General features: G+C 36.0%; 1 protein-coding gene across 4 annotated transcripts in view; it reads left to right on the plus strand.

Annotated features, from left to right (window-relative positions):
• The first annotated feature begins 780 nt into the window (after window positions 1-780).
• Window positions 781-15,782, plus strand: part of LOC576033 (aryl hydrocarbon receptor nuclear translocator 2) — a 29,186-nt gene continuing 14,184 nt past the window's right edge. Inside the window, exons 1-6 of one of the 4 annotated variants that reach the window (XM_011681679.2) lie at window positions 781-920; window positions 6,438-6,495; window positions 10,683-10,718; window positions 11,695-11,748; window positions 12,810-12,848; window positions 13,490-13,647. In XM_011681679.2, coding sequence (XP_011679981.1) covers window positions 6,449-6,495; window positions 10,683-10,718; window positions 11,695-11,748; window positions 12,810-12,848; window positions 13,490-13,647 — 334 coding nt within the window. In that variant the 5' untranslated portion in view covers window positions 781-920; window positions 6,438-6,448. The remainder of the gene's footprint in view (window positions 921-6,437; window positions 6,496-10,682; window positions 10,719-11,694; window positions 11,749-12,809; window positions 12,849-13,489; window positions 13,648-15,782) is intronic. The other 3 variants (XM_011681680.2, XM_011681681.2, XM_030976598.1) reach the window with 3 other exon arrangements.

Consider the following 15,782-nt stretch of genomic DNA (forward strand, 5'->3'; position numbering starts at 1 on the left):
GAGAGAAAGAGAGAGAGTACGAGAGAGGGAGAGAGGGAGAGAGAGAGAGAGAGAGAGAGAGAGAGAGTAAGAAAGAGAAAGTGGACTCGGATGAAGCATGAAGGTGTCCTAAGAATTGAAAAAGAGCAAACTTTGTGATTTTTAAACAACTTATCTTATTATTGACACAGTGGGTGTTCTCCTTAGAGATTTTTTTTTTGAGGGGAGGGGCCCTATTAATTAAGAGCCCCTCCAAATTTCCTCAAGCCCCCCCCCCCCCCCGCGGCCGCCCCCAAATGATTGCAAGAAAAACTAACCCAGCTCCCAGCAATTAAATTAAAGCCTCTAATCCCTTCTCCCCCCCCCCCAAAAAAAAATATATATTTAAATATATATATACGGTATATATAATTTTATAAACGTCCAAGGTTCCGTTTCTGCTTATCAAAGACTTATCCTCTGATTATTTGAAGGCTCAGAAAACAAAATTTAATATAACTTTCCAGCACGCGAAGCTGTCAAAATCTTCAAAACCGCCGAGTGTATTCTCGTACACCGCTCTCACACCCCCCATCCTATAAGAGGATTCCCTTCCCCACCCCAACAACAACAACAACAACCCCCCCCCCCCCCCCCACCTTTTCACTCGATCCTAGATATTCGGCTATAACAATTCTTATTAGTGTATTACAAGCTACCATAATATTTCTAGTGCAATGAACAATTGAATTAGCTGCTGGATTCAACGACGATGTACATTCAATTTATACGTATATATGCGGTTGTACATAGCAGGCAAATATTCTGTCTCAACTCCTACATAGAGAGTAAACAACTAACTTCCATGACCTCTCCTGATTGATGAGGCGACCTAAGTCTAAGACAGGATACAGGAGCAACATATTATTTTAAAATATAAGCCTTTGTAAGCGGAATAGAAAGTAAGTTATCATGTTATAATGTTTGTTTTATCAGCTTGTGTGATAATTTTCATAATTTATGTGTTTGATTGTCGTGTTTGATCGTGATTTTCATGTTCTGCTCGCTCGGTCAGGATCGAAACCGCGGAGTTTATTACACAGGCGAAGGGGCTTCGCTCCGGCTGTGCGACAGGGCCACTAACTTTACTTTTCACCATTACGGTATAGATCTAGATCTAGGGGCATGGCAATGGAATGCAATGCAGGCTTCATTTGCGTACAGCGCTACCATAAATAAAATAGTATAATTGCTTATAGCCTTATACTTATAGGGCCCTTCATTAACAGGGGGTAGCCTATTGATTTATTCATGATATTGTGAAATAGGAAACCAGGGGCCCGTTTCTCGAAACCAACGACAAGACGTAGACTAGCCTTAAGGGCTCTCTCGAAATGTTTTTTTAATGATATTATTCGAGAGAGCCTTAAACGGCTCCCATACCCCTGCACGGAGAGGCATGTAAACAAAACTCAAAAGTGGTCCAAAATCACACTTTCGCGCACCCGACCAATATTGGACAGTGGCTTTGATAAATTTTGTCCGAGTTTTGGTCTTAATTAGCGCTTTAATTTCAAAATCGGATCTAAAAATAACAAAATAAGAGCAATTTTCTTACCAGACCGATACAGCTCAGCTCCCTTTTCACGTGTACCGTGTGAATTCACGATGTCTACACAATGGTGATGACCTCTGACTGGCACTTCCGTAATTGTGGGTAAATTGTGCTGCTTCCGTATAATGCGCTGTATGAGTGTTATTCAGCGCATTATACGGAAGCAGCACATTTACGAAGTGCTAGTCAGAGGTCATCACCATTGTGTAGACATCGTGAATTCACACGGTACACGTGAAAAGGGAGCTGAGCTGTATCGGTCTGGTAAGAAAATTGCTCTTATTTTGTTATTTTTAGATCCGATTTTGAAATTAAAGCGCTAATTAAGACCAAAACTCGGACAAAATTTATCAAAGCCACTGTCCAATATTGGTCGGGTGCGCGAAAGTGTGATTTTGGACCACTTTTGAGTTTTGTTTACATGCCTCTCCGTGCAGGGGTATGGGAGCCGTTTAAGGCTCTCTCGAATAATATCATTAAAAAACATTTCGAGAGAGCCCTTAAGGCTAACGTAGACAGTCATATTTATCCCATGAACTACAAAGAATGTCTCTGATCTTCTTAAGCATAAACCGTTTCACGAAGAGCTACTTTTATAGCTATTTAAAAGAATAAGGAATGAATAAGAGTGAAAGTAGTCTAGATTACCACTTACTACAAGGAAATAAGACATGTGATATAGATCTAGTCTACTTCAAAAGTTTTGTAGAATAAACCACATAATTTTTTGTAAAATACAATACACCAGTTTACTGTTACAACAGTGCGCATGCGCAGACATGGGCGCCGTTTTAACTTACGAGTAAACAAACCACTGACCTCTAGAGGTCATGGTTTACGGTGTGTGTAAATTAAGATGGCGCCCATGCAAATATGATGTGAGCGCACAGCGCAGGCAGTGACGCAACAATACATGGGCAAAACTTCAAAACTTCAACATTCCAAACGTTTAAACACATGTTTTAAACTATTAAGTTTTGACACTTGAAGATAGAATTTATCTCAAAATTAATGTAGGTAATTAGGTTTGAAAACTAGAGAATACACTTCTAACTATGGCTTGCCTGCTGTGGCAGATTACCCATCCCTTCGAGAAATTTACAATGTAGAAATAAACACATTTACAATCAGTTTAGGTAAGTGGGAAAGGCCTTATATAAACATGGCGTATTTTCAAAATATTTTCAAAATATTTTTAAATATAAAAAAAAAAAAAACTCCCTATTTAAGTGGACGTGAGAAAAATCATAGCAGGAGGATTTCTTGTCCTTTTTTGCCAGCCATAGTCTACCCAATAAATGACATGTGGTATGTCCTCACCCACTGGGTACCTTTAATTGCATCAGCATTGCATGTTTTCATATAATAGCCCATTGAAACCCTTCTTTTCATGGTGTTGCTTTGGGATTTCTGACATAGCAACTGCTTAAAATGTAATTGAATTTTGTGAGTGGGCATTGTATAAAAAGATGCAATGCTATTGTGAACAGATGGTCAGTTGATTGGAAGGGACATACCAATGTCTATTGTTCATCTAGCTGACTGATGAATGACTGGCATGATGATGTCACAAAAGTCATTTGCCTTTGGAGGGGTTTTCTCAGGGATGGAGCTTAGCAGGTAGAACAAAATAAAATATTATAGTATTAATGACTGCTTTGAGAGAAATAGTTGTCTTTATACGCTCAAGGGAAGGTTAGAATTGTGCTATTGCCCGAGGCGTGCCGAGGGGCAATAGCCCAATTGTAACACGATGAGCGTATAAAAACAACTATTTCTCGAATATTAAAGCAGTCATTAATACTTTTATATGCCTAAAACAAAAGGGTCAACTTATGACACTACCTTGGCCTTTCTCTAGTTAATCTGCACGGTTGTTTTTTATGAGTGTATCTTTGAGAGTAGACTAGATCTAGATTCTAGTCTAAGCAAGATATTTTTACAATTTTGGGGGTGGGCCGGCCCTGTGGGGAATATGTAGAAGAACCTGCGCTTTCATATGACACCTCACTTGTTGAGTATCACCTTCAGAATCACGAGCAATATTAGTTTGCAATGCCAATGCATATTGCAATGCAATGCCAGCGCGCAATGCCAATACATAGGGATGTGTGTAATCTGAATTCCATGCAATCTCTACGGGAAGGATTTTAGAGCTACTAGACCTACTTACAGGCGCGTAGCCAGGGGGGGCGGTGGGGGCAGTTGCCCCCCCCCCCCAAAAAAAAAACGTCGGCCAAAAAAAAAAGAGAGAGAAGAGAAGAAAAAAAGTAAGAGGACGTAGGAAGAAAAAGGGAAAGGAGTCGAGAACGGTACAACGAATCGTCTTCTTTCTCTAATAATTTAATAAAACGTCAAAGCTTCCGCGCACCGCGCGGAACAGGGGAAATTGAGTTCAAATTAAGGATTATGAGTCGAGAATTAATGGAACAAAGAATCGTCTTCTTTCTCTAATAATTTAATGAAACGTCAAAGCTTCCACGCTTCGAAAGAGGGGGACTGAATACAGATAATGTCATGTATGTCCTATCTGTGAAATTTAAATGTTAACAGTGTCCTCATATTCAAATTATGCAAGGAAACCCGTTTACTTGCTAGACTTCACTGTCAGACACTATTGAGTGACTGACTGGCTTTTTTTCTTCTTTGGTAATAACATACATGAAAAGAGTTGTAAAGGGTACATGAGCATTTGTCTACATGAATAACCCACTTCTTCTGATGGCCAAGATTAAACTGATTGAATCTTTGCGCAGCATAAAACGTATGACCATTCGGTACAATTGTCTGAAAATCAAGACTATTACTTTTGGGCTCTATAGCCCTAAAGTCGATTTGATAACTAATAGTCATTATTTTCCCACTTGAAGACATTTTCAAGCCCCAATTTTTTTAGGGAAGTTCTAAATTAGTATTATCTTTCAAATGCAGTTGGAATTTAACTTTTTCATTTTTTGGCCTGCAAATGGGACATAGTACCTTTAATAGGATCCTTGTTTTACAAAACTATCATAGGCTTTTTCTAAATATTCTTCTTTCATGTCACATAAGCTGTTAAGTGAAACGTTTGTATACACTGCTGATGATATTATAAATTACTTTGTATATTCATAGTATTTCTGTATAAACACATATTCAAATTCTTTGACTGTCTTGTGAAAAAGGAAATAATAAACAAATAAATTAATTCATTTTAAGTTTTAAAATTAGTGACTTTCTTATTTGTATTATTTACCTCAAGCTTTTATTTGATTGGTTTGGTTTTTCTTTGTTTATTCAAATCAAAGATATGTGGATGAATTCACTCTTTAAATGCTAGATTTGCATGATTGTATCCATCTTCAAAATTTTATTTTAGATTGAAAATTACCTTGATGATAATTTTGTATCCAGAGAAGAGAACGGGTCAATTACTTGACAAACTGCTGAAGATAGACAAGAAGTTTATTGAGATATATATACGTATGGTATTACAATGACAGTGATATAGAGAGAAAGAAACAACAATTATGATAATGTGGTAATGATAATGATGGTTTAAATAATGATAATGCTGATAACAATATGGGAAGAAATGTAATTGAATTGAAAATTGTGTTCTATTATTTCGGTTATTTCAATTATTCTAAACAGATTTTGAAAAAAAGGAATTTTGAAAGAAGCAAATGAATGTGATTAATGTAGAGATTTATAGTTAAGTGGTTTGACTAGAGATGGAAAGGTTGTGTGTTCAATCCATGGAACAGAACCTACATGTACAGTTATATTTTTAGCAAGACATTTTATCAACTTTTCCTCTACTCACTGAGGTGTATAAATTGGTACATGGTAGGATGCAACTTTCATTTGCTAGGCTAGCACTGTGTGTACCTCTTAAAATATGGCCTGATGGAACTAGGTCTCCATAAAGTTTAGCTTGGATTCTACAGATTGTACATGCAGATTTGCAAAATTTACATCTGACCTCTCTGACAATGGATATCATATATTATGTACTGTCAAACACTTTCATTATTTACTTCTAATGGGAAAAGTGACCATGTGGCAATAGACAGTAATTTTTTTAGTTGTTGTTATTGACTAAGAGAGAAAATGCAAGAAAGGTTGAACCTCAAATCACTCAATGTACATGTACATGTTCATATTGTCAATGTTTTACATGTGTACATGTAGATCAAATATATATGCATGTAGCCATGTACTTATTCTTGATTTTATATTTTAGGTAATGTGCAAACGTTTGAAGTATTTCAAAAGTTTTCAATCAATTTTGTTTTATTAAGTTATACCTCCTCCTTCCCTGAAGTTCAGACCTGTCCCTTTATTAAAACCAGTTCTTTATTTTGTTTATGTAATTCTACCTTTCCTCATCTCCCACCCCCTTCCCTCTCCCTCCTTTCACTCCCCCTCCATCCCCTTCCCTCTCCCCCTCTCCCTCCCCTTCCTCCCCTTCCTCCCCTTCCTCCCCTCCCTCCCCTCCCTCCCCTCCCTCCCCTCCCTCCCCCTCCCCTCCCTCCCCTCCCTCCCCCTCCCCTCCCTCCCCTCCCTCCGCTCCCTCCCCCTACCCTCCCTCCCCTCCCTCCCTCTCTCCCTTATCCCTCCCCTCTTCCCACCCCTTATTCCTCCCCGCCCTTCCCCCTTTTTCTCCCCTCTTCCCTCTCTCCTTCTCTAATCTTCTCCCAGATTTGTCCCCTTCTCCCCTCGAATCATCACCTCCTTCATTCTTCTCTTCCCCTCTTCCTTCTCTTCCCCCTATCTACCCCCTCTCTACTCTGTCCCACCCCACAAGCATGCTGAGAAGTTTTAGTGGATCATTTCCTGTTTCAATAACTGCATTTATCTCTTCTGGTTGTTTTGTTAACAGGACGCTTCATCATGCAACAACCACCCCCTCCCCCACAGCAGAGGAAGAGGAAGGCTGGGTAAGTTACATCACAGTTTCCAGTATAAACTTGTTCAGATTTTTAGATGATAACAGATTATAAAGACATTTAAAATGAGAATTGACGCAAAATTATAAACTTTGTTGACAACATAATGACGTAACAATATTTCCGCCCTTAGACATTTAGACATACATGTAGCCATTTACTTATAATGTACATGTACTTACATGTAGATTAATAGATATCAAGCTTTGTATACTTGAAAAGAGTAACCTTCTTTAATATACATCTTATAATTTGTAGTGATGCACAGTTACTGTTTGTTTGTTTGTCTGTTTGTTTGTTTGTTTTTTGTTTTTAAAGGAATAGGGATACACATTAATACAATTTAATGACTTTCCCCAGATCCTCAGTGTTCAATTGAATCATTGGTAAAGGGTTTTCAGTATTCAACTAAATTGCCTAAAGAATTCCAAGCTTGTTAGCATTTACTGAGCTCCATAATTGTCTTGTCTTTAAAAATGTGGGAGTATTCATTATTTTGGTCCCTTAACTTGCATCATGTCGGTTATATTTCAAGACGTAGAGATTTATATCTTATTGTAAATTATCATCAAACATGAATTAAACAATGATCAAGCATGCTACACAATGTATGTAACATACAATGATAACATTTTAAATAAATTTAGTACATAACATTGTGAATCAAAAGTGGGGAGGAAAAGCAGGTAGAAATAAGAAAAGAAGTAAATGTACATCAATAGATACACACATGTACATGTACATGTATAGACTAATGTATTGGCTTACCGGTACATGTAATTAATTTAAAAACTACATGTACATGTATTATATGGCCCTCTGTAGTACAAGCAGAGCTCTGGGTTAATATAAAGACATCATGCAGTCACTGATTGTACCTGTCCTGTCCATTTCTTATCCTCTAATCAACCTCATTATCCCCTTTAATTGACATTACACTTGCTTTACTGTATTAAGCCAATTAATGGGAGCGTGTGGAGCATTATGACTCAATAATCCATGTCTAATAGGGTTAAGCTAGACCTCAAGCAGGTGATTACAAACTCCTAACCACAAATGGGTAAACTAAGACTTTAAATGTGTACATACAAATATGGGTGTACATGTACGCCATCAGGTCTAGGAGATGTGAAAACGAGTGTACAGTGTATTGGAAGTGAAATTGAATACACCGTAGTAGTAGTAAATAAAGAAGTAGTAGTACTCGTGGTCGTGGTTGTGGTTGTGGTTGTGGTAGTGGTTGTGGTAGTGGTAGTGGTAGTGGTAGTGGTTGGTAGTGGTTGGTAGTGGTTGGTAGTGGTGGTGGTGACAGGCCTAAGAAATTAGAATTATTTCACCCTATATTTATCATGAGTTATATATGTACTGGTGGTGTAATCAATTGGGTATTTAGTACTTCAGTACTTACAGTTTACATGTACATGTACATGTATATACAATATATACAACATGTATGCATGTAGATGTAGGCCTATATTTACATGTAACTGAGCATATATTCTTTACATTTCAAAATATATGTTGGAAGGTAAAAATTATTTCAGGAGAAAGAAAGAGAAAAAAAGGGAGAGATAAAAGAATTGGTTGGTGTATGGTCATCAGACACAACATTACTAACACACAAACAAGTGAAACAGAGATAGAGAAAGAAACAATGAGAGATACACTGAGATAGAGAGAGAGAAAGAGAGAGAGAGAGAGAGAGAGAGAGAGAGAGAGAGAGAGAGAGAAAGGGAAATCAAGGGTTATTACTATTATTGTATCCATATTTCAATTACTACCATCTCAGTTTCTGACATATTGCATCATTGTTTGAAAGGCCTCTCTCTTTCCTTGATAATCATCGCCCCCTATTCACTTCCATCCTCCTCTATTCGCTTCCAGATGTGGCTTTTCTTTGGCTGTGACCTCTCAGTGCTATTCCTTATTCATAAATTTTATATAGGTTTGCAGTCAATTCATTATCATAAATCCAAATTGTCCAATCAGTTATGGCACATTGATCACACACGTGTGTCTACTTTGCCAGCTTCATGTAAGTCTGTATAGAGCTCTGTCTCTTCATGTAGATGTACTTGGAAAGGGTTTGTTTACATTTGGACAATTTTCATATCTCAATATCATTATCTGAATCAGAATTATACATTTATGTCTAAATGTTCTTTATCATTATTTTCATCATCATGAATTCTAGAAAATTGGTGATGCTGATGGTTACGACAATTTCAATGATATACAAAAATCATTATCTTGCAACAAATACTGCATGTAAAATCATGAAAATTATATTTAGGAATAAACACTCAAAAAGACTTACCGGTATGCCTACATTTTGTAATTGGAGTACATGTATACTAGGTAATCCCATATTTTCCATTATCACAACCTTTTTAATATGAATACTATTCCCATTTTTACTCAAATTACACTGCAACAGGCATTAGTGTATATGGTAAATGTAGATTTGAAGTAAATTAATACAACCATGTGAAACAAAGCCTGAGAATAGTTTGAGATGAAACCTCAGCCTATTGGAAATCTATTTTTTAAAGAAAATCCTATATAACCTATGGGTTCAAAACATGGAGATCATGACAACCATCATTAAATCTTGTTTAGATATGAAGGGGTAAACCTCTGCGATTTTTATGACAAAAAGTGTAATACACTTCACATTTCTGCATGTTATAACACATAACTGAATCAATACTGGAAGGACCTTTGATGTATGCAAGTGCCATTTATTTACACTTTTAATAAAAAAAACTGTAGCGGTTCACCGCCTAATTTATCTGAACGAGCCATTATTTTTTAGTCACACTGCAAAATAGACTCTAAACATAACTTGGCCTCTCTGGGTAATGTGATTTCTTTGTGTTGGTTAGGTGTCCAGTCTAAATGGATGTGAATGGGGGTATTATGCATAACATGAGAGCAAAACAAAGCTCCCTCAGGCTCAGACAGCAAGGACTCTATTGATTTCATCACCTGTAACTGATGCTTAATCCCTTCAAATGTATTCTTTCGGTTTTCATCTCCTTTATTTTAATCCATCCTTCCCTTTATGATCGTTCCATTGTCAGACCATGCTGTCAGACTATGAACCTAACATGGTCAGACCAATTAAAGTCTGGATGAATACCGTGTCTCTTGTAGGTCCATGAAGTATCATAGTGGGTAAAATTGACAAGTCATTATAATAACGCAATGAAATAAAGCTAAATACAGATAAGTAGACATATCTATTTTAAATCTAAATAATTTGCTTTCGAGAGTAATATATACAGCCATGGCATATTACATGTAACTTGTACATATCCTCATATATTTGTTTACTTTGTCTATGGTGTATGGTGTTTAGTTAAACATTACACTAAAACCTGTTGTAATATTTTAGAAAAGGATGTAGTGTGAACACACCACTCCTGCTTCTATTCGCCCTCTTTCTCTCTCTCTCTCTTTCTCTCTCTCTCTCACTGCCTTCCTTTTCTACGTGCCTTCCTTCCCTCCATTAACCCCATCTCCATTGCATGTAGCATTATAAAGGGAAGCTCCCCCAGCCAGCCTGCCTGTCTTACTGCCTGCAATGCTGCTAGCTGCGAAGGGGGGCAAACAAAGGCCGAACGTGCTGGTTGTATGCGCAGGCACGTAGCGATGAGCTCAGAGCTGTGCTCGGCTCATGGAGCCAGCACTCATGACATGAATAGAAATCAACTTTAAAGGGCTAATCCACCTTAAAGGTCATCTATTCATATACTTACCTAAAAATACATTCAGAGAAACATTTATCTCACTTTGTTAATCCCTTGAACAATAAAAGTCTGCGAAAAGCAGCCTTGAGTTTTTGTTTCTTTCTTTCCTGAAGGATATACATGTAGATTTATTCATCAAAACAAATTGAAAAAATTAAACATTAAATATAATTCACTTATTCATAAATGTACCTAAACTGCTAAGATATATTCAGGTAACAATATATTTATGGAAACGTTTATCTTGATTTGCTCATCATCAGATTGTCTGTAACACAAGAAGCAATCAGTGGTTTAATAGTCTTTCTTGAAAAGGAGAGGCTAAATGGAAAGTCCGGTATTTGAAAGACGTGAAATATTAGAACATAACGTTTTTGATTAACCTATACATTGGGTCCATACATTTAATAATCTTTGTATTTTCAGTCATGACCCTACCACTTCAAAAGGTTTAGGTGATATGTGAGTCTTTTTTGTTTTACTGGTATGGTTCATTGGGTAGATTCAGACATGTCATTCATACATACTCTATCTATGTGCATCTAATTGTTATTCAAATGTACGGTTGTAGAATACATACCTTCATTTAACTATTTTTTTACGTTTAGAATTAATTAAATCAAAAATAAATTTCAAGGTGATCTTGATAAATATACGCCTATGCACTCATTCATTTAACATCAAGGTTGTTCGGATATGATGCGGTAAATCGGCGGAAACAAAATACGCCATGCTTTCTACATGTGTAAATGAATAGCAAATGCACACAACAAAAGTCCTGCACTTTTTCTCTTGGCTCTGCTATATAAGCTACAAAAATGTGAAGAATATCACATTTTACATCTTAAAAAATGCCACGGTTTTGCCGCCTCATATCTGAATAAGGCTTAACATTTGACGTGAATGGTAACATTATAAAACCATAATACAAAATGGTTCAAGGAGTGCAATTTATGACAGATCAACACTAATGATCTAATCTTGAGCTAGCAGTCACAGAATCAGCCTCATTGAGAAAAAATAGGTGTTTTTGGAGACTTTGTTAGCCACAGTTCTGGCAAAGTTTAAATCTTTAAATGTGTATCATAGCTGTCTAATTAATGCATTAAAAATAGAAATATCGTTTAAAGAATGGAGTATGATACCCATAATGCATGCGAAGACCTACAAGGTTTTCAGATAATCGTATTTCCATGTTAATGATTTGAAAAAAAGACATAATTGATGATCTACATCTACATGCAGTTCATGCACTTTGTTGGGCTTGTTGGCATATAAGTTGCTTTGATATTTCTCTATACATGTACTTTTTACTTCCTTCAATCCATCTCTCTCTTTCTCTTTTTTTATCTGCTTCTCTTTGTTTGGCTGTCACCGTTCTTTACCTCTTCTCACCGCTCCTTTCACATGTATTCTTGTTTTGCTTCTCTCCACCCAGGAGTGATGATGGTGATGGAGAGGATGATGATTCTACCTCAGCCAAGCTCTCAAGGTGAGTATACCTGCCAGGAGTGCCACATGGACCCGGTCCAGGGCCCCGTCTTACAAAGACTTAGATCGACTTTAAGTTAGACTTAAGTATGGCAGGCCATTCATGCCACTGTTTTCTCTCACCGTTTACTGGCACTGGTCTCTCACGGGACGTACAAATCATGGTCATAAATCTACAGAATTTATATTTTTTGATAATTCATTATTGAAGGAAAAAATAGTGTCTAAAGATCATAATGGTGAGAAAAAACAATGGCATGAACGGCCTGCCATATTAAAGTCCAACTTAAAGTCGATCTTAGTCTTTGTGAAACACCCACCAGATGTGGCAACCTCAATTTTGATGCAGGGATTGATACTAACATGGTTGTGGTGCACATGATATGGGGCTCAGAAATTTAACTCCATACCCTTAGTTTTTTTAATTAACCAGGGGGCCCATGCATACAGACCTTACAAATTTCAATCTGTACTGTATGTGGAGCCCTTCATTGGGTATACATCTAGGTGGTGTCACACTGGCTGAAAGTTCCTTCATTATTTCCAGAGGTTTTTTTCATTGGTTGACAAATATTCAACAAAGTTTATTTCTACAGAGACTTTGAAGTGATTGGATGGAAGAGGGTTACTTCTCAGCTAACGAAGTGTACAACTTCATGATTTGAAGTCATCTTTATACATGTATGTTTTTTTTCTAATGAAGTTTGTTTTCTGCTGCCAACAAAAGACTTACATATTAAATTTTGCATGACAGCCACCCCTTTTCAAAAAGTGGAAAATCTGGTAAGAACTGGCATAATTCCTGAGTGTACAAATTATTTTAAAAAATGAGCATGAACTTTAAAGCTATGGAATTTTGATGGATATACGTATTAAAACTAATAAATTTGAATTAATTTTTTTTTTTTAAATCGAATTATTGATGCCATATGTAGTGCATTTGTTATGAGTAGGGCAAGAGGACTATTGCACAAGAATACAGTTAGAAATGAAATACAGTTCCAAATTGTCTGTAAGGAATAAGACTCAATTATTTTTAACTCCTCTTTTTCATATTGTTAGGACGGACGATGACAAACCTGACAAGGGACACTTTGCTCGGTAAGAGTGAAAAAAGATTGGCTTGATTTCAATCCCAAACTTTCAAACTCTTCATCTAGTTCTGATGTTCTTTACAGTTTGCCTTTCGTACAAACTGAATTAAGGGAGGATTTTTAAAAGCTGACAAATCTCATAATTTAGTTTCATACAAAAGCATTAGAACACAAGATTAAACATCTAATTTGTAAGGTGTATAGTTTTTTTATGATAAATTATGAAACAATTTAGAAGTACAAATGTGAATCTTTCAAGGAAAAAGAGGCATGTAGAGAGTCGATTGTCCTTTTAAATTTGTGTTAAAGAACTAGGCTAGGCGATTAAAGTGAAATCTTAATTGTGAAACCATTCAACAAATAGGGGACAGGTACAGGGTCAAATGATGGCTGTTTGATCTTGAGAAAGATATTAGGAATGATTTTGTAAACATTATTTCTGTGAGATGTACTTTTTCAAATGCCAGTTTTTACCAGATTTTTATGCTTCAAAAATTCAGTCTCTCTGATCATGTATAAAAGAAGAAATTTCCATTTGATCATTCCTGAGATTTTATTGTGGCTGCAGATGTATTGATATCTTTCATCTTTTGTTAAATAATGAAGATGAAATTAAATTCCATCGACTTTTGTTTCTTCTCTTGACAGAGAAAATCATAGTGAGATTGAGCGACGGAGAAGGAATAAGATGACGGCTTATATCACTGAGCTGTCGGACATGGTGCCGTCGTGTAGCGCTCTCGCTCGCAAGCCAGATAAACTGACCATTCTCCGCATGGCTGTTTCTCACATGAAGTCTCTCAGAGGTACTGTATAACTCATAAGCCTTACCGCATACATGTATCCAATACCAAATCCCTTTCATGTCACATTGTACTTTTTATATTTATATTTTATTTAAAGGATGTTGGGAATTTTCTTTCTTCCTTTCATTTTTTGTTTAATTTGAGCAAAAATGCATAAGATATAATTCTTGCAACTCTTGACACAACTTACTGTTGGCTTGAGAAAGTTGTATGGTTTTCTCCAACCATTGTATTCATTGGTAAAGATGTACTGAGACTGATTTAAAGACAAATGATATATTTGAAAACTTTAAAAATCAAATTTTCTTTGTGATGTTGACAACTTTTTTTTCTTCTTTCTATTGCATTGCATTTTTCTAACAAAATGATAATGATCAAAATTAAAGATGTATGTATAAACTATGGTGATTATGATGATGATAATAATAATCATTAGCATAGCTACAGGGACAAGGGGGGGGGTACCTATCCGTGTAGAAAATTATTATTTCGTAATTTGTGATCTAATGTCAATTATACATATTTTACTTATAGATATACACTTACATGATTTGTACTTCTTTGATAAAAACCTGCCTTCCTGCCCCCCCCCCCCCGCCAAAATTTGGAAAAATTTAGAGGAGGAGAAAAGAGAGGTAAAAAAAAGGGGGGGGGGAGGAAAGAACTTGCCAGCTCTTTAACACATCCATTGTCTGTGCACGTACGTAGAGTAGAGCAGTCTCTACTATGATCTGTTTTTTGCCCTTTGACATCAATGATACACAAACTGTTTGGGGAATACCACTCAGAGAATGCCAGTGGTCGGGATGTCGTTCCGGTTTTGGTTTTGGATGACAGACATGTAAATCTTGAAAGTCCCTCAAAGAACCGGGTTTCTTTGAAATCAGTGCTGTCTATAATTAGAACAAATGCAGGTTTTAGGGGATATTTTTGCTTTTTACTCTTATATAAATAAAAATAGGAAATAAAATCTCATGGATAGACATGTGATTGTATAAGGAAGAATATAAATGTCATTGTAAAATGTTGGAAGAAAGGAAAATTATTTTTTTTTAAATATAGTGTAAGTACTAAGTACTGTCTTTGTTAACAAAATCATGATCCACTTTCCAAAGTTGATTTCTTCAAATGACTAAAATGCTTGAAATCCAAGACTATTACTATTACCATTCCATCAATAATATTTCAGAAAATATGTACATGATGTGTAGGTGAGAAATATAGGACTGTACAATTAAAGTACACCAACAAAACATTGATATATCCAGAGATAATATGATAAAAATGCTCAGATTACAGTAAAATGGAGTGTCTTACCAAAATTTGTCATTACATATATACCATGGGAACAAACTTACATTTTCTGATTTTGTAGAGCATTACTTATCATAGCATTCCCTAATATTGATTATGGCTTTCTCACTCCTTCCTGAAGCACATTAAAACCTATTCAAAACAAGTATGTAAAATTTCAAGTCATTTGTGGCAATATTGTAAAAAGAAAAACAATAACTGCTGAATGACTAATTTGTAGTAAACAATGTTTCTTTTCATGACTCAATACATTTATCAGGCCTGTAACTTGATAAAACAAAACAATTTCTCATGCCAAAAATGATAACTTGATAGGCTCATGCTTCGTATTGAGATGTTACCACATAGTAGGGTGTTACATAATGTATTGTCTGCTGTTGTAACCCCACAAGGTCAATTTGTCTGGTGAGAGCTAGGATGGCGGTGACTAGTGTAGCATTGAGAAAGTATTGTTAGCATACACTAATACCTCCTATTACATAGATTTGATGACCTGCTTCATCTCAACAAATGATATACCGTTAACAACTCAATTATTCATAACCCTTGTAAATATGATGGTATTTCTTTTTCTTTTTTGTAACTGAAAAATTAAAGGTGAAATCCTTGAATTAAGACCTATGTTGAATACTTTTAATGTAAACTTTAATATGTCACAGTCTCAATATCAATTTTTCACTCACTCAGAAAATTACAAAACTTGGTAAGGGTATGAAAAATTTAGTTGTTAATTGAACATAGAGGTTGTATCTTTAATCATCTAGCAAAAGAGCCTTTTATATTATCACAAGGTACATATTATATTGTAAGTTTGTAATCAT

The sequence above is a fragment of the Strongylocentrotus purpuratus genome, unplaced genomic scaffold (assembly GCF_000002235.5).
Source record: "Strongylocentrotus purpuratus isolate Spur 01 unplaced genomic scaffold, Spur_5.0 spur5_scaffold_9, whole genome shotgun sequence".
Classification (NCBI taxonomy): domain Eukaryota; kingdom Metazoa; phylum Echinodermata; class Echinoidea; order Camarodonta; family Strongylocentrotidae; genus Strongylocentrotus; species Strongylocentrotus purpuratus.